Source organism: Lynx canadensis, chromosome A2 (genome assembly GCF_007474595.2).
Source record: "Lynx canadensis isolate LIC74 chromosome A2, mLynCan4.pri.v2, whole genome shotgun sequence".
Lineage (NCBI taxonomy): Eukaryota > Metazoa > Chordata > Mammalia > Carnivora > Felidae > Lynx > Lynx canadensis.
This window is the reverse complement of record NC_044304.2, coordinates 163,906,486-163,929,177: the sequence shown is the minus strand read 5'-3', so window position 1 is coordinate 163,929,177 and position 22,692 is coordinate 163,906,486. Positions and strand designations below refer to the sequence as shown.

Sequence of the window (22,692 nt, the reverse complement as noted above, 5' to 3'; positions counted from 1 at the left end):
CTGAGATTGTTAGCTAATTTCATGTGACTTATTCAACAAGTCTTGCTACCTCTCTCTACCCAGTTTCTTCATTTTGCACAGTGAGAAATTATCTCTTCAGTCTAAAATGCAAAGCTATAAGGAAGACATCAAAGATCAATTATGGATTATTTTGCTAGAATACGAAGTGCCAAGTATGGATACAGCAAGAAAACCCAAGATTTGACCTTGGAATGCTGTTAAGGATGTCTAGACCTAAAAATTGATGTATTTGTTTCCTTATGTCCTGCCAACTTGATTCTTAAGTTTTTATTTAGGAATTAAGTTGTGTGGAGCTGAGAGGAAACTGGAGATTTCTGTTTTAGAAAATTAAGGGTTTGATATGCTTGTTTTTGAAAAGATAGTTAATCAATCTTTTTTAAAAATTAAGTTTGATTTAAAGAAAATGAATTTACCCTTGTGATGGAGAGTGGTATTCTTTGATACTATAAAGAGTCTCTTTGATGTAAAATGTGGGGATGGGGGTGGAAAATAACTTGAACTTACATATACAGAAATATCTTTTGAAGGCTACATAGGAAACTGGTAAAATTCTTTGGCTCTAGGGAATTTCTCCTGTGTGGCTCTATACAGGGCTACTTTCCATTTTGTACCCCTTTAGAAAGTTTTGACTTTTCAACCCCACTAATTATTTCAAAAATTAAAACACTACAGTAGCTTCTAATGTGTTCTTTTTTTGTAAAAATTTTTAAATGTTTTTATTTACTTTTAAGAGAGAGAGAGCACACGCATGAGTGCAGGAGGAGCAGAGAGAGAGAGGGAGACACAGAATCTGAAGCAGGCTCCAGGCTCTGAGCTGTCTGCACAGAGCCCGACGCGGGGCCTGAACTCGTGAACCGTGAGAGAATGACCCGAGCCGAAGTCGGATGCTTAACTGACTGGGCCACACAGGCATCCCTCTAATGTGTTCTTGAAAATATATTTCAAAAGTGCACTTCTGTAGTTTTGCCCTAACATGTAAGCGTTTTTCGATTTTTATGTGTTGTGTAATAGAGGAGTCCAGCATCTTTCTCTCACACAGTGACAGCAAGTTTTTACTCCGTTATCTATTGAAACCGCTCTTCTTTATTCCAGGCATTTGATATCTAACTCTGTCATCTAGTCCGTGTTCAATATGTGTAGATTGTTTCTAAGTTTTCTATTTTAATTGATTTTTTATGTTAATATATCCTAGTGACAATATCACACCGCCATGGTTACTACAGCTTTCTAATAAGTTTCAGTATCTGGTAGAGCAAATATCACTTCCACCTCCATATAGAGCAGAGAAACTTCTCCCACTGAAAACAACTAGAAGAGTTGGATAAAACATTTTTCCAAAGAAATATTAAAAAACATGAGAGGACTGTCAGAGACGTGAGGACTTGAGGGAGTGAGAGCCTGGAGGGAAGGATGAAGCCTTGAGGCCAGCCTGATGTTTACCTTTCCCCTTGGGGCATTTATCCAGTTCGTAAAAGACCAGGTGTGAGACTGGAAAACTGAGAAGAGATTCTGGCAGTCTGTAGAGCTGGGAAGACAAACGTAGGATTTAGGACTTTCATTTGGGATGCCTGAAGGCTGCATGAGAGGTTAGCAAATTATGACCTGTGGATCAGTCCAATCTACTGCCTGTGTTTATATGGCCCACCAGGCGAGATAGTTTTTACATTTTTAAATAGTTAACAAAAGTATCTTTTATAACATACGAAATTCCAAGTTTTTGTGTTCGTAAGTAAAGTTTTATTAATTTGCCTGTTACCCAGGCTTCTGTTGCACCACATGGGCTGAGTTGAGTTGTGGCTGCAGAGACCACATAGGCTTTGCATTGCTGTGGACCGACTACAGATCACAGTGTCACGATTATGTATAGTTCATCAGTGTTTGATTGCCACGTGTATTGTCCCAGAGTCTTATTTATTTCTTTTATTACTGGTGCATCCTTAGCAAGTTAAGACAAGACAAAAAGAGAAAAGAGGGCTTCATATGTAGTGCTTTTGAGGCACAATGGAAAAAATTCTGTTGTTACCGATTAGATAACAAAGCGTTATATTTATTATGCTGGGACCCTATAGCTGAGCAAAGGGAATACTGTGTATGTCAACATTAGCAGACTGAGCACTCATCAGACTGTCCCTAACTCACAGAAAAGTAATGATAGAAAAAAGACAATGAATTAAAATGGACTATGTCACCACAGCAGGAATTCTTTACAAAAGTGAAAAATGAAAATGAGGCTTCAACTAAAGAAGTTTGAGTGGCCCATTTGTTAGCCAAGCACAGAAAACCATTTATCTGAGGTGAGTTAATTAAAAATCATCTTTGACTTCAGCAAAGAATTGTGTGCATGGAAAATAAACTTAGTCTTTCAGCAAAAATAGGTGCTTTTTTTTTTAAATGTTGATTTATTTGTGTGTGAGAGAGAGAGAGCAGGGGAGGGGCAGAGAGACAGAGAGGGAGAAACAGAATCCAAAGCAGGCTCCAGGCTCTGAGCTGTCAGCACAGAGCCCGACCGGGGCTTGAATCCACGGACTGTGAGACCATGACCTAAGCCGAAGTCGGCTGCTTCACCAACTGAGCCACCCAGGCACCCCAGCAAAAATAGTTTTAAAAGAAAAAAATAGTTTTATGAGAAATACCAATAATCATTTTAAAAATGAGATGATTTCTAGTGGTTTTCTTAGGCTCTTGGTGTGTCAGTAGACATTAGAGTACTGCTCAGTTGTTTATCCTGGGGGTTGATGCTGAATTTGTTTGAAATGATGGAAGATTTAGGTTTTATGAATTGTCTGCATAAAACAATTACAGAGAAAAGATTTTCAAAGAAGTTGATAAAGCACTACGTCAGTACAACCTGAAGTGCAATCTGCTAAGATGTGTTACAATTCACAGTGGTTAAAAAGTATGGAGCAGGAAAAGGGTTTAGTTGGACAAACTTACCAACTTGTTAAAACTTAATTGTGTTTAAAACCTGCACATATTCATTATATTTATTCATCAGCAGGTACTTTGCATTTAATGTGTTGTGGTTTATTAAAATAATAGTGTTAATGGTGAGTTTCGTTTGCTCTTGTGGATGTCAACATCTGAATTCTAGGAATTTTTGTTAGAATTAGATGCTGAAAATACGGAAATGCCCCACCATGCAGCAGCTTGATGACTCAGCAATGGTAAAGTTTTATTGCAAATTTTTGAATTTAGGATTGAGATTTTTTTCTGAGTAAGAAGATTTGCCTGTGGTCAAATACTTAATAGATTTGGAAGTTAACTTCTGCTGCAGAATTGAATAGTATTTCCTGATGAGTTCAACCTAAAATTATAAGGCAAAAGCACAGCTTTTATGTGAAACTGAAATTGTGGTAAAGTCATTTATACAACAGTTAGTGTTGTTTGAATCAGAAGTAATGTCAAGCTATTTTATACACTTTTTCATGCCATCATAATGTAAAATAACCAGAAACATCTCCATTCGCATATAATTTTGGTACAGAAATATTTTTCCAAACTCAAACTACAGTTCAGTAGCAGTTTTTGGACCTCAAGGTAAGCACAAAGAAAATATTCAAATTTCAAAAATCCATTTAACTAGGTAATTAAGAAGCTTCAGCCTCTCCTTTTTATTGAAAGTGATTATTCTGCAGTATAATGGTATGTTAAAAGCAAAGACCAAGAGACTTCAATAAAATTTTATAAATGCTTTTTAAATAAATGCCTTTCAAAGATGAATATGCTGAGATAGAAATTATATGCTTCTGTGTCGATACCAGTATTTGACAGCACCTCTGTATGAAAAGACTTTTTCCAAATGGATACATAGGGGCACCTGGGTGACTCAGTCGGTTTAGCGTCCAACTCTTGGTTTTGGCTCAGGTCATGATCTTGTGATTTGTGCATTTGAGCCCCGCATCAGGCTCTGTGCTGACAGTGAGGAGCCTGCTTGGGAATCTCTATTTCTCTTCCTCTCTCCACCCCTTCCCTGCTTGCATGCTCTCTCTCTTTCTCAAAAAAACTTAAAGAAAAAGATGGATTTGTAAAATTTCATTGTGTATCATAAACATTTTACTGTCAGTTTTGAGGATAGGGAAGAGTAGCTTTGAACTCCAGTAAAGTGAAACGTTATCCTCCCTCCAAATTTTATTCTTGGGGCCCCTGGGTGGCTCAGTTGGTTGAGCATCCAACTTTGGCTCAGGTCATGATCTCAAGGTACATGAGTTCAAGCCCCTCATCGGGCTCTGTGCTGACAGCTTAGAGCTTGGAGCCTTCTTCAGTTCTGTGTCTGCCTCTCTCTCTGCCCCACCTCTGAAAAAACAAATAAACATTAAAAAAAATTTTAAACAAAATGAAAGAATCAAATTCCATTCTTTCCATGAGTAGCCTGTACCTCCCCCCGCCAATCATACTCCATTGATACCACAGTTGAATAATAACAATAGTTATAAAAATTTTATGAAAGTTTGTATTCTCTCTTGGTAGATAAGTCCTTGATAATATCCTTGTCCTTGATATATTATCCCTGACAATATCTTAAGTCCACATAATATCCTTGATTTTGCTTCTTATTCCGCAAAGATGTCCCTAAAGTACTTGTTTTCTTGTGCTTTTTCAGAAAAAGTTTGCTGCCATATTTTAATAACAAAATTCACATTTGTTATTGTAACCCTGATTTCCTTAGAAAAGTCTAAGTATTGGGAAGGAGTCAAGCTTGCTATGGTGGGTATATGTTTTTTAAATGTTGTCATTGGCCATAAATATCCTCAATTGTTTTCCTTGGAGTGGTAGGCTCACTGTATCCATTCTTGAAGGAATATTTTTCAAATAATCAAGCCTCAGTGATCATTGTTTGTCAGTTTTCTTTGCCGGTAAAAATTGCGTGTCATGAAAAAAGCAGGTATTTTCAGTTTACCAATCAAATGACCACAGAAGTGCCTTTTCCTCCGGAAAGCCTTCATACTTTGGTGCAACAGAATGACTTAATGCTTTATTTCCCATTTTCTCACACAAATATTTAAAGGATGTGTATTTATGGATTGAAATTTTGAAATTTAATAATTTTACTGCTTCATTAGTGACAATTCTTTTTTTAAACTTTTTTTAATGTTTATTTGAGAGACAGAGTGAGAGAGAGAGCTTGCGTGCGAGCACGTGTGTTTGCATGCAGGGGGAGGGCAGGGAGAGAGAGGGAGAGAGAGAATCCCAAGCAGGCTCCACGCTGCCAGCACAGAGCCCAGTGTGGGCTGAACCTCACAAACTGTGAGATCATGACCTGAACAGAAGTCAAGAGTTGGACGCTTAATCGACCGAGCCACCCAGGTGCCCCTTTATCAGTGATATTCTTAAATGAAACCAACATTATTTATTTTTAGTGCAATTGTAGAGCTAGTTGAGAATGTAATGACTGCTAGTACAGTTTGGTGCCACTGCCTTGGTTGCTGCAAAGGCACCAGGAGTTTTATCCCCCCATTGCTTTTGTACCACATGCAAATATCAACAGAATGAAAATGGTAACTAATGTCTTATTATGAACATAGCGTTGGCCTCATGGGTCCCTTGAAAATCAGGAATGTATTCACCTCAGAGGTCTGTAGATCACACTTTGAGAACTCCCCCTTAGAAAAATATTTGCACATGTATGTCAGGATACATGTTTGAGAATGTATAGGATAGTACTAAAAAACTTTAATGATAGCTGCAAATTGGAAGCAGTGTAAATTTATTGGTAATTGGGTTGTGATGTGTGTATCCAATGAAAATGCATGAACTACAGGTACAGAAATCAAGTGTACATCCCACAGAGGTACGCTGGGTTGAAGCTAAGTCACAAAAAAATCCCATAGTATGCTTACATTTAAATGCAGTTCAAAACAAACATATCTAAATTATACTGTGTAGAGAAATTATGTAGCTAATTAAGATATCTGAAGAAAAGCAAGAGATTAATTACTACAAAACTCATAATAGTGCTTACCTACGGGGACAGGTTTGGAATAATCCTATAAATGGTTTTACCCGCAGGATTCCTTGTTACCCCATGTGTTGATACACAGATGCTCTCTTAATAATCCCTTACATTGGGGCTCCTGGGGGGCTCAGTCGGTTAAGTGTCCCAACTTTGGCTCAGGTCATGATCTCATAGTCTGTGAGTTGGAGCCCTGTGTCAGGCTCAGTACTGATTGCTTGAAATCTGGAGCCTGCTTCAATTCTCTGTCTCCCTCTCTCTCTCTGCCCTTCCCCTGCTTGTGCGCACACATGCACCCTCCTTCTCTCTCTTTCTCTCTCTCAAAAATAAAGTTAAAAATACATATAAAGATAATTCCTTACATTATAAAAATACACTTCTCTATGTGTGTGATGTTTCATAATAAAAGAAGCAAAGAGAATAGAAGCACGTCTGCTAACTTAATGTGTAAACTTAATGTGATTTTTTGAGATTTAAGTTTCAATAGGAAAAATAAAAATAAAAACAGCTGTAAACATCCTTAAAGTAAAGAAAAACAAAGGGATAGCAGCCCTTACAGATGTTAAAAACATACTGGAAAGCTACAATTACAACCGTGGCATTAGATTCATAAATAGATTGCTGGAAGAGGATGGAAAGTCCAGATGTAGACCAAATACATAATAAAAAGTTACTTTATGGTAAAGATGTCATTTTAAATCATTATCAGTCCATTTTCTCCGTTCAAGTTGGGTAATCTCTCCGTTCCGTTGTTAAGCCCTTTCAGCTCTTTATTTGTGCTCATACGTGTATTTTTCAGTTCTAGAGTTACTTGTTCTTCATGATGTCTCCTACTTCTTGGCCAAGACTTTGTTTCTTTGTTGAAACTTCGTGTTTTTTTTTTAATTTGCATCCAGCTTGTTCATAATTTTTTGGTGAGGCAGTTTTATAACATATACTTTGAAGTATTTGGGAAGTACCTGTAACGTACATGTCACATATATGTTCACATTTACTGATGGCCTTTTCTCATTCCTGTTGAAATGGTTTCTATTATGGTATGACAAGTTATTTTTCGATTAAGCCCTTTATGTGTATAGTATTCTATTATGAAACTCTGTATAATATTTAATACTCCGCCCCCTTTTATCTGAAGCAGGTTTTGGCCAAAACTGTGCTTTGGGAGTAAATAACAAAAGGCGCAACACTGCTTTGTTACTCCCAGGTGTGTGGGAAGTTCCTCCAGTGAGGGGAGGGGCCTCTAGTAACTACTGCACAAGGGAGAGAGTTTATAGACCCTCCTCTACGCTTTGCTGATATCACCCTGGCTTAGAAGTTTCTTGCTTTTCAGTTGGTCCCCACTGACACTCCCGTGGGAGTGGAGGGTGGGCTTGTTAGCCGTGGGCAGTGCTTTAAGTTCCAATTCTTCAGTGGGTGTCCCCTGCCACCACCCCAGTGGGAAGGGATAGGGTTAGGGACACCTCGTTTTCACTGTGTGGGTGTTCAGCTCCGCTCATACGATGGAAGGAGGAGGCCTTGTTCCTGTCCAGTGGGTATGAATGTCCTGGTTCTCAATCCAGCCTTCTCTGATACTGCCCTGTCTGATGGGGGGAGGGGGTGTCTGGGTTCTTGTTGGCTTTTGCTGATGGATGTAGGATTTGGGTTCCTTTTGGCTCAAAGAGGTTGGTCATCATCTAACAGTCTTCTGTCTTGCTAGACTGCTGCTTTCCCACTCTTTGGGGTAGAGACAGCAGGTATTTCTTGGTTCTTTCTGTTGTGTATCTGTTAGTGTTTCTGGTTCTTGGCTTCTTTAGCACCTCCTCTTCTGTATACGAATCAGAAAGTAAACCTAGGGAAGTTATACTTTTTCATTCTTCGGTGCCTGAGGCCCTAGGTGGCCTGCCACCTTCTGGGTACCTTTTTTTTTTCTTCTTAATTTAAGGGGTGGGGGTGGGCAGGAGAAGAGAGAAAGAATCATAAGCAGGCTCAGTGCTCAGCACAGAGCCCCATTCAGGGCTCGATCCCACGACCCTGGGATCATGACCTGAGCTAAAATCAAGAGTCAGATGTTCAACAGACTGAGCCACCCGGGTGCCCTGTCTCTCTACCTTTTAACGTCTTGTTGTGTTTGTCTTCTGTGTTGTGTTCAAGGTCTGTGGCTGTACTGTGTGTGAAATGTAGGTGAATCTCCTCATTTTGTCTGGAGGTGGAAGCCTGCATTCAGTTTTGAAGACGTTTTCCCCCTGAATACATAGTTCTGGGTCGATGTGTTCTCCTTGGAGCATTTACTAGAGGTTCTTGCATTATTTCCTGTCTTCTGTTGTTTCTAATGAGAAATGAGGTGTCGTTAGTAGCGTTATTCCCATGTGTATAATGTTCTGATTATTCTCTCGGTGCTTTCAGGATTTTCTCTTTATCTTTGGTTTTCAGCAGTCTGACTAGGATGTGCCTAGGTGTGATTTTCTTTGTATTCTTCCTGCTTGGGGTTTACTGAACTTCTTAAAACTGTAAGTTGATTTTTTTTCACCAAGTTTATAAAAAATTTGACCTTTATTTCTTATTTTTCTGTCCCATTTTCTGTCTCCTCTTCAATTACATGCAACTTCAATTACGTGCATGTTATTACCAGTGGTGTCGTCCCACTGGTTACGGAGGTTCTATTAATTTCTTTTTCGATAAGTTTAGCTTCCTCAGAATGGATAAATGATTCATTTAATTTCAAGGTCACTGACCATTTTTTCTGTCATATCCAATCTCTTGTTAAACCCATCCATTGACATTTTTACCTTAATTCATAGTTGTAGAATTTCCATTGGGTTTTCACTTTATAATTCTCACGTCTCTTTGATTACGCTGCTCCTGGCTGTGACCGGCCTTTTCTGTATGTTATTGAGCATGCTTCCAGTAGCCGCTTTAAGGTCTTTCTGCATCTTGGCATTTTCTGTTTGAGTATTCTTTTTTTCTTCATTGTGGGTCCCATTTTCTTGTTTTTGGCTTTTCACATGTGCAGGAATTTTATTGCAGGCTGCACATTTTAGGTGATGGGTTGCCAATACTGGATTCTCTTGTCTTGTTCTGTTCAGTGGCAAGGTGTGTTCTGGGAGACTTTTATTATGGCTGTACTTACACTTCAGACTAGATCATGTCAGCCTTTGGCGTCAGAAATCTCTGCTGAGTTCTTTTTGCATTTCAGGTGGTGCTTTCCCTGAGCTGCTCAGAGTCTCTCTGTGAAGGCACATTTTAGGCGTACAAGAAAAGTGTAGGAGTTTCTTCTTTTTTTTTTTTTTTTTTAAATTTTTTTTTCAACGTTTTTTATTTATTTTTGGGACAGAGAGAGACAGAGCATGAACGGGGGAGGGGCAGAGAGAGAGGGAGACAGAATCGGAAACAGGCTCCAGGCTCCGAGCCATCAGCCCAGAGCCTGACGCGGGGCTCGAACTCCCGGACCGCGAGATCGTGACCTGGCTGAAGTCGGAGGCTTAACCGACTGCGCCACCCAGGCGCCCCGAAAAGTGTAGGAGTTTCTTCTGATCTGGGTGCTCCCTCCTTTCAAGGGTTTCCCTCAGTTTCCATTCTCTCTAGCATTGAGGACGTCCTCTGTCTTCTCGCCTCAGTAAGACTGCAGCTTTCTGTTTGAGGTCTGGTCCCACTCTCCCCCTTTCTGTGCTCGTGAGGAAATACCCTTAGCTAAAAATATGTTTAAACACAAATCTTAGCCAGTGATGCGTTTCATCCAGGCATCAAATGTCCTTCCATTCCATCTTGCTTTTAGTTGTTCATAAGTGACTGCCAGTATACTTAATTGAGATTTTACAAGTTTTATTTTTAAGAAAGTTAACTCTGATACTAGTCTGTCTGTGATTCATTACCCAGTAAATTTGGAGGTTCTTTTTCTGTGTGAGAGTCATTCTTTTAAGGTATATTTTACATACGACAAGTTGAATATGTTTTGAGAGGTATATACAGTCATACATGTAACTATCATCGGAATCAAGGTACAGACTATTTCCTTCATCCCAAAATGTTCTCTTATGACCCTTTGTGTTCTGTCCCTCCTATCATTCTAGCTCCAGCACTGACTGATTTGCTCCTTTTCCTTAGTTTTGCCTTTTCCAGATTAATATATGAAGGGAATCATATAGTATGGAATATTTCCTGTCTGGCTTTTGTCCTTAACACAGTGGTTTTGAGATTCATCCATTCACCAGCTGAAAGATTTCTTACTCAGTGTGGCTATTATTTATAAAGCTGCTATGAACATTTATGCAATATGATGTATCTTTTTGGTTTCTTGTGGAAATAATTAGAACTGAAATTGCTGATTTCTTGGAAAGTATGTTTAACTTTGGAAGATAGTTTGACAGTTTCTTCAAAAGTATTTGCCTACTTTTCTAATACTACCAGTAAGATGTGAGAGAATTCCATTTGCTCTCCATTTTTCTGGGACTGGTTATTGTCAGTGTTTTCTAACTTTCAGCCATTCCGGTTGGTGTTTAATAATATTTCATTGTGGGCTTGATTTTTGTATTTCCTGATGAGAAGTGAAATTGAACATCTTTTTTTTTTTTTTTAGTGTTTTCATTTATTATTATTTTTTATTATTTAATTTTATTTTTTAAATTTACATCCAAGTTAGCATATAGTGCAACAATGACTTCAGGAGTAGATTCCTTAATGCTCCTTACCCATTTATCCCATCCCGCTTCCCACAACCCGTCCAGTAACCCTCTGTTTGTCCTCCATATTTAAGAGTCTCTTATGTTTTGTCCCCCTCCCTGTTTTTATATTATTTTTGCTTCCCTTCCCTTAGGTTCATCTGTTCTGTGTCTTAAAGTCCTCATATGAGTGAAGTCCTATGATATTTACCTTTTCTCTGACTAATTTTGCTTAGCATAATACCCTCTAGTTCCATCCTTGTAGTTGCAAATGGCAAGATTTCATTCCTTTTGATTGCCGAGTAATACTCTGTTGTGTATATATATATATATATATATATATATATATATATACATACACATACCACATCTTCTTTATTCGTTCATCCATCGATTGACATTTGGGCTCTTTCCATGCTTTGGCTATTGTCGATAGTGCTGCTATAAACATCGGGGCGCATATGTCCCTTCGAAACAGCATACCTGTATCCCTTGGATAAATACCTAGTAGTGCAATTGCTGGGTCGTAGGGTAGTTCTATTTTTAATTTCTTGAGGAACCTCCATACTGTTTTCCAGAGTGGCTGCACCAGTTTGCATTCCCACCAGCAGTGCCAAAGAGATCGTCTTTCTCCGCATCCTCGCCAACATCTCTTGTTGCCTGAGTTGTTAATGTTAGCCATTCTGACAAGTGTGAGGTGGTATCTCATTGTGGTTTTGATTTGTATTTCCCTGATGATGAGTGATATTGAGCATTTTTTTCATGTGTCAGGTGGCTATCTGGATGTCTTTTGGAGAAGTGTCTATTCATGTCCTTTGCCCATTTCTTCACTGGGTTATTTGTTTTTTGGGTGTTGAGTTCGATAAGTTCTTTATAGATTTTGGGCACTAACCCTTTATCTGATATGTCCTTGCAAATACCTTCTCCCATTCTGTCGGTTGCCTTTTAGTTTTGCTTGAAATTGAACATCCTTATGTACTTACTTGCCATTTTATATCTTCTGGGAAGTGTCTGCTCAAATCTTTTGCATGCATCCCCTTTTTCCAATTGATTGTTGAGTTAAAAGAGTTCTTTGTATATTCTTCATAGAAATCATTTGTTAGAGATGTATTTTGTGAATATTTTTGCCTCATTTGCGACATGTTTTCTCAAGAGCAGAGGGTTTAATTTCGATGAAGTTTGTCATTTGTCAGTTTGTAAATGTTTTCTTTCATGCATTATGCCTGGTATGCTTTATATAAAAATATTATTTCATATTCCAAAGATACCTTAAGGTTATTCATTCATCTTAAATTACGTGTGTGATATAAGGTGCAAGGTTCTTTGTTTTCCATGTGGGTATTCAGTTGTCCTGGCGACATATTCTAAAAGACTGTCATTCCTCTGAATTATCTTGATTCCTGGTCAAAAATAAACTGCACATAGGAAAGATATTTTTCAAAATCACGCATTCATATTTATATGTTTCAGTTTAATTCATTAGGTTTTTATAACGTATCTTAAAACATTTTCTTAAGCTTATTTATTTTGAGAGAGAGCATGAGTGTACAAGTGGGAGAGTGTACAAGTGGGAGAAGTGTACAAGAGGGGAAGAGAGAGAGAATCCCAAGCAGGCTCTGCACCGCCAGTGCAAAGCCTGATGCAGGGCTCAAACCCGCAAACTGTGAGATCATAATCTGAGGCGAAGTCAGATACTCATTCAGCTGAGCTACCCAGGCACCCCTAAAAAATGTTTATTCCATTATCTAGTCTATAATTGTATCTTCTTTCAAATTTAGTTAATTTTTTCTCTAACTGAAAAAATTACTGAAAGAAAAAGGAAAATTATTGTTTATTTTGTGTATCAATTTAAAAGAAATCCAAAGGGGGTGCCTGGCTGGCTCAGTCGAAGCAACGGGTGACTCTTGATCTTGGGGTTGTGGGTTTGAGCCCCAGTGTGAGCCCCACATTCGGTGTAGAGATTACTAAAAATAAATAAGTAATATAAAAGAAATTCAAATAAACATCTAAAGCTAGTAGATCAGTAATGAGATTTAATATTTTCATTGCTTTTTGCCATCATCTTTTGACCCTATTTGCTGTGATGATGTAAATACTGTTGAGACATCATTCAGCTGCTACAAGCATTTTAGTTTATGTCAATATTTTTACTGATGCTACTTCTGTGATAATAATGTTTGCCAATGTGCATCCTTGGGGAGTAGCATGTTGTCAGTGGGCAGTAGTGAAAGTCTCCTCTGTCACTTCTCCGTGAGACAGGTGGAAAACAGTTTGGTTTCCAAAGTCAGGTACAAGAGTTTCATTCATCCAGAATCTGGTTCACCTGTATTCACTCTGTGTGGATATATTTAATTTTTATAAATATAACTTCTGTTTGGATACCCTCATTCTTTTTTTTTCAACGTTTTTTATTTATTTTTGGGACAGAGAGAGAGACAGAGCATGAACGGGGGAGGGGCAGAGAGAGAGGGAGACACAGAATCGGAAACAGCTCCAGGCTCCGAGCCATCAGCCCAGAGCCTGACACGGGGCTCAAACTCACGGACCGTGAGATCATGACCTGGCTGAAGTCGGACGCTTAACCGACTGCGCCACCCAGGCGCCCCTGGATACCCTCATTCTATCGGGTAGTTTTAAATGTGGGCTAAATCTACTAATCAACATCAAAGCTTTGAACCAAAGAGCATGCAAATATATCTGTTCTTATGTTCCTAAAGGACATGATTTAAATGCATCCAGTTAACATTAATCATACTATGTTTGTGTTTACTTATACTCGTAAAAGCTTTTAAATTCTTTTTGAAGTTTTTAACTCTTCTAGAATATACCGTGCTATCTTACTAACTCTAATAATCATGTTAAACTTACGTTGAAATTAAAATGTTTCACATATCCTAATTTTCAATCAGTCTTATTGTTACAGCATGATTGATAATGTACTGCTCACTTTGGGATCTTAGTAATAACCAAATAATAGACGGTTTATGTGGTAGATATAGGCATCCTTTTCCTTCCCCCTTTTCCTGGTGGTTGTTGTTGTTGTTGTTGTTGTTTTTGGAGGGGGCATGCTAAGGACAAATATGTTAGAATTAGATTTACAGTGCATCATTCATCCATAGGATTCTCTTAGCCGATACCTTAATATACTACGGGGTAGTGGAGAAGAATAAACTTTAATCCAGCTATCCATACCATCAGGTGGGGTACTAGTATATAGAATTTCATGTGAGAAATAAAAGGGCAAATATTTTCCCTTGACAATTTAGTCTTTGCCTAAAGTTCTTTTAATTTTCTCAAAATCTTTTTACTGAAGTATGATACATACACAGCAAAATGTACTTATTATAGGCATACATTTCTAAAAACACCCCTAAGATCGATTCCCGTAAACTGAGCTCAGTTCGAGAAACTAGTAGTAACACCCCAGAAATTCCATTCATGCCTCCTTTTGGTCACTGCTTTCCACTCCCCAAAGGCAAGTATTAATATCACCAATAACGTTATCAATTAGTCTTGCCTGTTTTTACATTTTATAAAACTGGACTCACAATAAGTACTGTTTTCTTTTTTTACATATCATTATGTAAAACCAGCAACTAACCAAATTGTTGTAATTGTCATTCATTTTATTCTCATTGCTGGATAGGAGTATTCTGTTGTCGGAGTACTGAGTTTATGCATTTTACTGTTGGGCATTGGGGCTTTTTAATTTGAGAGTATTATGAATTGTGTTTTATGTACATTCCAGTGTATTTCTTTTGGTAGTCAGTGAGGATTAATATTTTATGGAATTCAAATCCCAAAGTGACTACTTTCTTTCCTTATAACCTAAGTGAGAGTGAGGATGTAAGCGAGACAAAATATTCAGTGTGTTCCTGTAGTCACTTAATGGAATTTGCATTAATTATCCATATCGAACTAATTAGGAATTCCTCAGATTCAATTCCTCTTTCACTTCCTGGCTTTGTAAGGGTGGGCAAGGAATTTGACATCACTGAGCTTCATTTGTACAATGATAGAACGGTATCCACCTAAAATGGTGGCTTGAATAAAGTATTTCTTATAAAGTGCTTGGCCTGGTTATGTTTCATTGGCCAGCTTTGTGTCTTCCCTAAATTTGTGATTCTGTAACATGTCATTGTCTATTTTTAGCTTGTATTCATTTTTGTAACTTATAAGCTTTACTTCTATATATCCGGGATACCAGACATTTGTAATTCAAATTGCAGGTTATTTAAAAAAATTTTTTTTGGTCACTTGATTTTTTTTTCTGAGATAAGTATGGTTTTCACCATATAAAAGTTTAAAAGCCTTATGTACTCAAAGTTATTCATGTTTTTGTTTATGGTTCTGTTGGAGATTATAGCTATCATGGGTATTTGTTTAGGGCTTCTGATTTATGTATGTTGCTATCAACTAGAGAATTTACTGTTTCCTTGACCCAACTGATGGAGGGCACGTTTGTGTACTCAGAATGCTTGGCTCGGAAATGCTCATCTCAGGAGAGTCTGTCTTAGGTTTTGCAGCTTCATTACTAGGTTCGGGTTTAAAATATTTACTCTTTGGTTTCATAGTTTTGAGTAAAGCCATTGTGTAATGTAAGTGTTCTATAAAAAATTTCTTAAAAATACGCTACTGATTTGGCAGAGACCTAACCCACAGGGCCTTGTGAGCTATTGCTGTATAACAAATCACCATAAATTTAATGGCTGGAAACGGCCCTTGTTTATGAGGTCATACTTGTGTAGGTCAGAGGCTTAGGCAGGCTCAACGGTGCTCTTTGCTTAGGGTCCTACAAGATGTCTACCATTCTGGGTGCTTATGCAGAGGCCCTGAGGAAGAATAGTCTTCTAAACTCATTTAGGTCCAGGTAGAATTCAGTTATGTGCAGTTGCAGGACTGAGGTCACCATTTCTTTATTGGCCATTTGGCCTGGGGTTGCCGTCAGCTCACAGCCGCCACTCCTGCACCTCGCATGTGGCCCTTTTGTCTTCAAAGACAGCAGTGATGTAGCGAATCCTCACTGGCTTTGAGTTTCTCTGACTTTCCTTTCTGCCACCAGCTGGAGAAAACTCTGCTTTTAAAGGAATTGTGTAATTCGAATAGACTAATCTCCTCCTTGATTAATTCAGCATCAATTGATTAGCAGCCTTAATCACATCTGCAAAAATCCGTTTGCCATGTAAAATACTATAATCGCTGGCATGATATTTCATCATATTTTCTTTACCAGTCTCTGGATTAGGGTGAGACATCTTGGGGTGAGAGTGGGGAATGCAGGCTTTTTACGAGTGTGCCTAACACACGCCATATTGAGGAGTTTTGGACCTGATCCAGAGGTATCAGGGACCCCCTTAAAAAGACCATTGTGACAGCATTGAGGAAGATGGGTCAGAAGGGAAAGATAGTGGCAGGAGAAAAATCTCATTCATAGCAATGTCCATTTTGTAATGTACAATTTTGATTTTGTAATGTTATTTAATTTCTTTCTTTCCTTCTCTCTCTCTCCCTTCTTTCCTTTTCCTTTTCCTTTTCCTTTTCCTTTCCCTTTCCCTTTCCCCTTCCCTTTCCCCTTCCCTTTCCCCTTCCCTTTCCCCTTCCCTTCCCTTCCCTTCCTTTTTTAGCAGATGTTTCAATCAGAAATGTATGTTTGATAGTGTACAAACCAGAATAATTAACTGGGCCAGAACAACAACAGATCACTAATTAAGATAGTCATTACTTTAAGCCCATTTATATGTAAAATGTTTTGATAGATTGATTTTTATTTCAGTCAGTTCTCTTTTAAGCATATTTTTCGAAAGCAAGCACTAATTCTTTTGGTAGAGACCTGAATCTCATTAATAACATCTTCCTAAACGCGATATTAGGGTGGGTTTAACTTCCTGAGATGTCTAATCGTATGCGTTATATGTTGATTCTTACTGGCTCCAGTTTTTAAATTTAGCTTCATTTATTTTTATTCTTTGGTCTCGAGTTTTGCATTTTTCAAGCTGTATTTTTTTTCTTAACCAAATTTGCCACTTCTCAAAGATTTTGACATGTTTCTTATTCAATCATTTCAAAAATGATATGTTCTTTTCCTTTGATTTAAAATTTTCTGGTGGATAGATTTTGAGTTTATGTTGTGAATTCATAATTACTAATGTATTAGGGTTAGGACACAGCTGCTTTTTTGAATACGACATAGGAAATATTTGATTTTTTGAATTTATAGACATTTTAATGAATTTAAAAGAATTCTATGTACATTTAAATATATATTCTCTAGGGGCTCCTGGGTGGCGCAGTCGGTTAAGCGTCCGACTTCATCCAGGTCACGATCTCGCGGTCCGTGAGTTCGAGCCCCGCGTCAGGCTCTGGGCTGATGGCTCAGAGCCCGGAGCCTGTTTCCGATTCTGTGTCTCCCTCTCTCTCTGCCCCTCCCCGGTTCATGCTCTGTCTCTCTCTGTCCCAAAAATAAATAAACGTTGAAAAAAATATATATATTCTCTAGTTTGGGATTATGGAGCTCTGTGTTTCTGTGTGTAAATTAGAATCAAACTTGATTGTTACTGAGTTCTTTATCATTATTTCATATCTGTGTATAGCTTTGTTTCTGAGAGCTATATTAAAGTCCAATTTATTCATATACATATTTCAGTTTTGCTTTTATATGTCAAGGAAATTCATATTAGGTATGTAAACTTTAATGACTGTTATTCTGTTGGAATTTTTAACACATGACTTATTTTAATGTGAACTTTATCTTTGCCCTTTTCTTTTTGGTTTGGATCCAGGTTTCTTTGCTGTAGCTGCTTTCTTTTTGATAATATTTGTCCTTTTCCCTCCAGCTCTTTGTTTTTGAATTTTCTGTGTCACTGTGCCTCATACACACACATGTTCCTGTGTATGTCACTGTGCCACACACACACACACACACACACACACACACGTTCCTATACACACAAACATGTGTATACATATGTGTGAATATACGTACACACACCCGTACACGTAAATAAAATTTATGTGTATATACAAAATATGTTTTGCATATTTTGAAAGTTGCTGTTTTTTAATTGGGAATTTAACCTGTTTACATTTATTATCCATGGACTTAAATGTTGACTTAGCACGTATTAAAATCTTAGCTTCAAATTATTTTTTTATAGACCTTGGAAGATACTGCTTTTCTTTGTTTTTGCATTCAGTATTGCTAGTGAGAAGTAACGACTGATTTTCCTTTCTTTGTAGATGACCTGTTTTTTCTTTTGTGAGGCTATTAGAATTTTTCCTTTATCTTTATCATCTTAAAATTTTGCCAGTATTTCTGAGTGTGAGACATTTTAATCCAAAGTGGGTATTATCTATTTAGGAGGGCAATGTGACAGGTATTAAGAGACTGTGCTTTTGTAGTGATACAGACATCAGTGGAACAGAGATAAGGACTCGCTTAGCTCTCTCACCTGTTAAATGAAATTATGTTTAGTAAATGTTAGTTCTTATTACTAGATATTTTTATAAATTTTCTTTTAGAGTAATTTCTCTGATTATAATCCTGTTTTCTTCTGGTACTCTTGCTAAAGAGACATTGGACTTTGTGGATCAGTTTCCCATGTCATTTTACCTGTTTTTCTTCCTTTCTGTCTTCAATCTTTACTCTGCATTCTGGGAGGACCCCAGCTGACTTGTAAGAAGAAAAATTGGGTAAAGGTCAAAAAGTTTGATATATGGAAAACTTGATAATATTTGATGTTTCTTAGAGCACTCATCCCATTGCCATAGTTGATACAGAGTAAATACTTGATAATTAATTGAACAAGCTTTGGAATATCCTCAAGTCTTATGTTACTGTTTCATAACTCATGTTTAACCTTAATCTCTGAAATTTTGTTGATTCTGTTCTGTTTTGTATTATAGATTTATTTTGAGAGAGCCTTTCTTATTTCAGTCTAGTGAAATCAAAGTTTTGGAAGCTTCTCAGACTTAACAGTTGGCAATGTGAACTCTAATTGAGAGTTTCTTCTTGGATGTGTTCTTGGACAATTGTCAAAAGATACTATAACACTTTTCTTTTTTTCTCTCCCTCTCCTCTTTTTCTTTTTTAATGATTGAAATGTAGAAAAAACAAAATGCTATTTAGGAGTTTTAAATATTGATTCAAATAAATTGTTCAGTTGATAAACCACTTAACAACTATTTATTCTTACCTCCCTCTCCCAAAATGTTAATTAGCTTTGTAATTGTTACTTAGTTTATAATTTGTTACACTTCTAATATGAATTGTACAAGAATGCTGATGTTAGAGAAGTTCCCTGTGGAAATTTATTCTTTCATATTTTATACAATTTCACAAATGCTTTTTATTTGGTTTAGAAAGATCTATTCCAGCTTATATATAAAGTATACATTTTCTTTCAATGCCAAATGTCTTTCATTAGCTATGTAATTATAACAGATGGGCTTGAAGCGTTCACTTAAATGCAGTTAGTATTTTATTTCCCTTCCTTTATTCCCTGTTATCTTTATGTTATTGTAAATTAGTATGTTGGATACATTCCAGAGCTTCTCATAGTAGTTTAGCTAATGTCACGTAATATTTTCCATTGCAAATGTGATTAAGAGAACATGTTGATGTTTCTAAAATGATATAGACATTGGGAAAAGGATCAATTTAAATTATTTTGTTTCCTTATTATGCACTTAAATAAAAGTCATTATATTTTATTTGCCAAAATTATTTTTAGTGCAAAAGGCTCTGTACAACTTGCCATATGCTATAAAAATAACGGATTTTAGCAGTTTAGCTGAAATTATTTTGTTATGTTTATGAGTTAATATAAAAACTTTTTAATGATCAGTTGGACATATAAATGCACTTTCCTCCTTCCACATTTTCTTGGTCTTTCCAGTATGACACACGGATACTCAGACTACTTAGGTGTTACACATGTTGTTAACTCTGGGTTCTGCTAATATACTAAACAGATACCCTGAAAGGTTATGACATAAAAGTAAGTTTAGAAAAAGCTGGTTGTTACACTTTATCAGTGAAGAGAATTAAGGCTTTTTTTTTTTCTTTTCAATGAAGTAACACCTCCAAGTATAAAAAGAGAACTGAAATGTGTATTAGTCTGTGGACTTGTGGACATGACATACAACTGAAATGCCACAAAGATAGGTAGTGTTTGTGAGTTACTTAGAAGCTACAGACATCTGTTGACTGTATTCAGAATGTGTAGAAGACTCATCATCAAGAGACAATGCACTTTGTTATATTGGCGCAATGCCATGGACTGATGGTTTTAAGGAAGAATTTGATGGCACCTTATATAAAATGCTTAAATTAATCATAATTGTAAAACCGTGGTGTTCTCTGATAGACTAGCAGAGTGTGGACTAGGTGTATCGGCATGTGAAGATCATCCTAGTAATGGTACCAACTTCCTCTGTTTCACGAGGCTCAGTTTTACCCCACGGTGCCCCATTCGGCTTCAGTTGTTTGTTGGGCTGTTCGTGAACCACACTTACCAATGAGATTACTAGCGGTGGAGTCCCATTTAGCGCATGCGCATACGAGCACCTGGTGATTAGGACCTTTCTGTGGCCAGCAGCGTTCACAGTGCTACAGCTGCAGAGGTAGCGTAGTCTGGTGCCTCTGCTTAAGGATCCTGGACCGGGAGAAAGAGAAGACAAGTGAATGATTCTCATGCAGTGGCATGAATGCTAAAATGGAAGCCTATACGGGATAGATGGCTGGGCGTCTGCAGAAAGAGATTTTCCACTGTACGGTGCAGGCCACCCAGCAAAGACCCATAAAGAAAATGGTGCCCAGAATGATCTTAGGGGGAGGAAGGAGAGTTTACTAATCATTCTCAGGGAAAGCTGAATCCTTGCCGCGTTGTAGGTAGTTCATACTGACCTCCTACGCTTTCAGTTGCCTTACACTTGCCCTGTGGTCCTTTTGGGGGGCTCACTTGCTTTGCTTTACCACCAGCAAGAGAGTAGAGGCAGGTAGAAATAGGGGAAGGAGATACTCACACGACTTTTTCTTCACATCTCCGTTCTTATTAAGACATTTGAAACTAATTGCTACAGTGAAGTGTGTAGATTTGTATGTGTACCTTTAACCCGCCGGTTGCCCCTCATTAACTTGTTCTCTGAGTGGTTCATTTCATGTTGATTTTTAGATAGGGTGAAAATACTAAGAGGTTTTAAAAAAAATAGTAAGAGGTTTTGCCAACAGTATGGATTCATTTTGTTAGCTTGTTGGTGGGATTCAGTGTTAAAATAACCCACAACTAGACACCTGCCTTTTCAATCATGCTACTAATTTAAAAAATGTTTAGTTGTTTTTGACAAAAATCAGTGGAAAAAGTGAAATCTCACTTTCTAAACTTGACTGGAAGATTGAATCTATATTATACCAAGCACACAACTAGTGTGTTAGATTTTATTATTTTTAACAGAGCTTTTACTTAGTATCATGGAGGTTTAAGTTGTTTTACTAGTAATGTACACAGACTTTTCTATACCTTCCTAGCCCCACATTTGAATGCTCCTTTGCTAGGTTTTTAAAAGAGATTTCTTTCCCCTTTGACCCTTTCAGCGATGTGCATTTTGTAAGCACCTTGGAGCCACTATCAAATGCTGTGAAGACAAGTGCACCCAGATGTACCATTATCCTTGTGCCGCTGGAGCTGGTACCTTCCAGGACTTCAGGAACTTCTTCCTTCTGTGTCCAGAGCACATCGACCAAGCTCCTGAGAGATGTAAGTTTACTACAGATATACTTTTTAAACATTTATCAGTGTATTTACTTCAAATAACAAATGTTGTAAGTTCCCTAAATGTTACTCTGCTTGTGTTAAAAGTTACATAATCTTGATGATCTAAGGGATCTTTAGATCCTAGTGATCTTTGGGGGGTGGGGGGGGGGGGGAAGGGAATCTCTTACCACCAGTGTCACTGAAGTCCAAAAGGTATTTCCTCAAAATTTCAAAGATAGTTTACTTGTTTTAAATTCTTACTAAAAAAATTTTTTTTCTTTAAACCACTGTAGAAATACTGAGTATATACAGTATTTTATTATGTACTAGAAAGTAAGTCATTTAAAAAGTTAAACAGTATTCAGTGTCTTCTACACCAGAAAACCACTTAGAGAATTATAAGATGATTCACTCAGGTGTTATTTCAGGATGGACATGAGTCGAATCAGCAAACACTTTTGAAATTCTTGGTAGTTGTATAGCCCTGATAATCAGTAATAGAAATCTGTTAGTCCTTCTTGATTTCTCTACCTTGATTATCTGTAATCCTCAGTTTTGCCTTGTTTCCTTTCTTTTCCAAACAGTATTTTTATAATTATGTGAACATGTTTAAATGTTTGAAATTTGTTTAACAGAAAATTATAACTCTTTCCTATCTTTATTGTTAAATCTTGCCTCTTTCTTAGTATATGGATTTCCAATGAGCATGTATGCTTTGGAATTTTTTCCTCTAGTAAATTCAATTTCCAGTCTCATTGTGAAATCCCTGTGATACTTTATTCCGTCTTTTTTATGTCACCTGTTAGTTACCTTATTGATAGCTTTTATCTATATCTTAGCAATACTGGTGAAAGCTATTTTATTAAATCTTTTCCAGCTCTCTGGAACATAAATGTAGCTACCTCAGGCTTGAACTTAAGTAGTCTCAAATACAGTTAGATTGCGTAATCTCCATACCATAATTTCATCTTCAGCTAAGATTATTTTGTGTTTACGTGTATAACCATATCATCCCTAATCACTATACAGACATAAATTCTAGGTAGGGCAAACCGAAATGTCAGATTGTGTTTAGGTGAATAAGGGATTTAAAGTCTAAAATATGTTTGCGATTATATACTTAAGTCTGGGAGAAAAAGAGCATTCATGCATAGCACCTGTCACAGGTGTTACTTATTCTAAGACCCCACAGAGTGAGGTGCTTCACGAAGCAGGTGCACCAGCTGCGAAGTCGTCATCAGAGTTGGTTATATTCTGGGTGGTATAATACACTTTGCCAATCAAATAAAACAACTGTATGTGTCCTTAAGAATCTGGATTTTATTCATTGTTTTGT

At 37.3% G+C, this 22,692-nt stretch overlaps 1 protein-coding gene across 6 annotated transcripts in view; it reads left to right on the top strand.

Annotated features, from left to right (window-relative positions):
• The window catches only part of KMT2C (lysine methyltransferase 2C), a 286,865-nt gene that overhangs the window by 136,219 nt on the left and 127,954 nt on the right, over positions 1 to 22,692 (top strand). For all 6 annotated transcript variants that reach the window (XM_030308867.1, XM_030308865.1, XM_030308864.1 and 3 more), the window contains one exon: positions 21,197 to 21,359. In XM_030308867.1, coding sequence (XP_030164727.1) covers positions 21,197 to 21,359 — 163 coding nt within the window. The remainder of the gene's footprint in view (positions 1 to 21,196; positions 21,360 to 22,692) is intronic.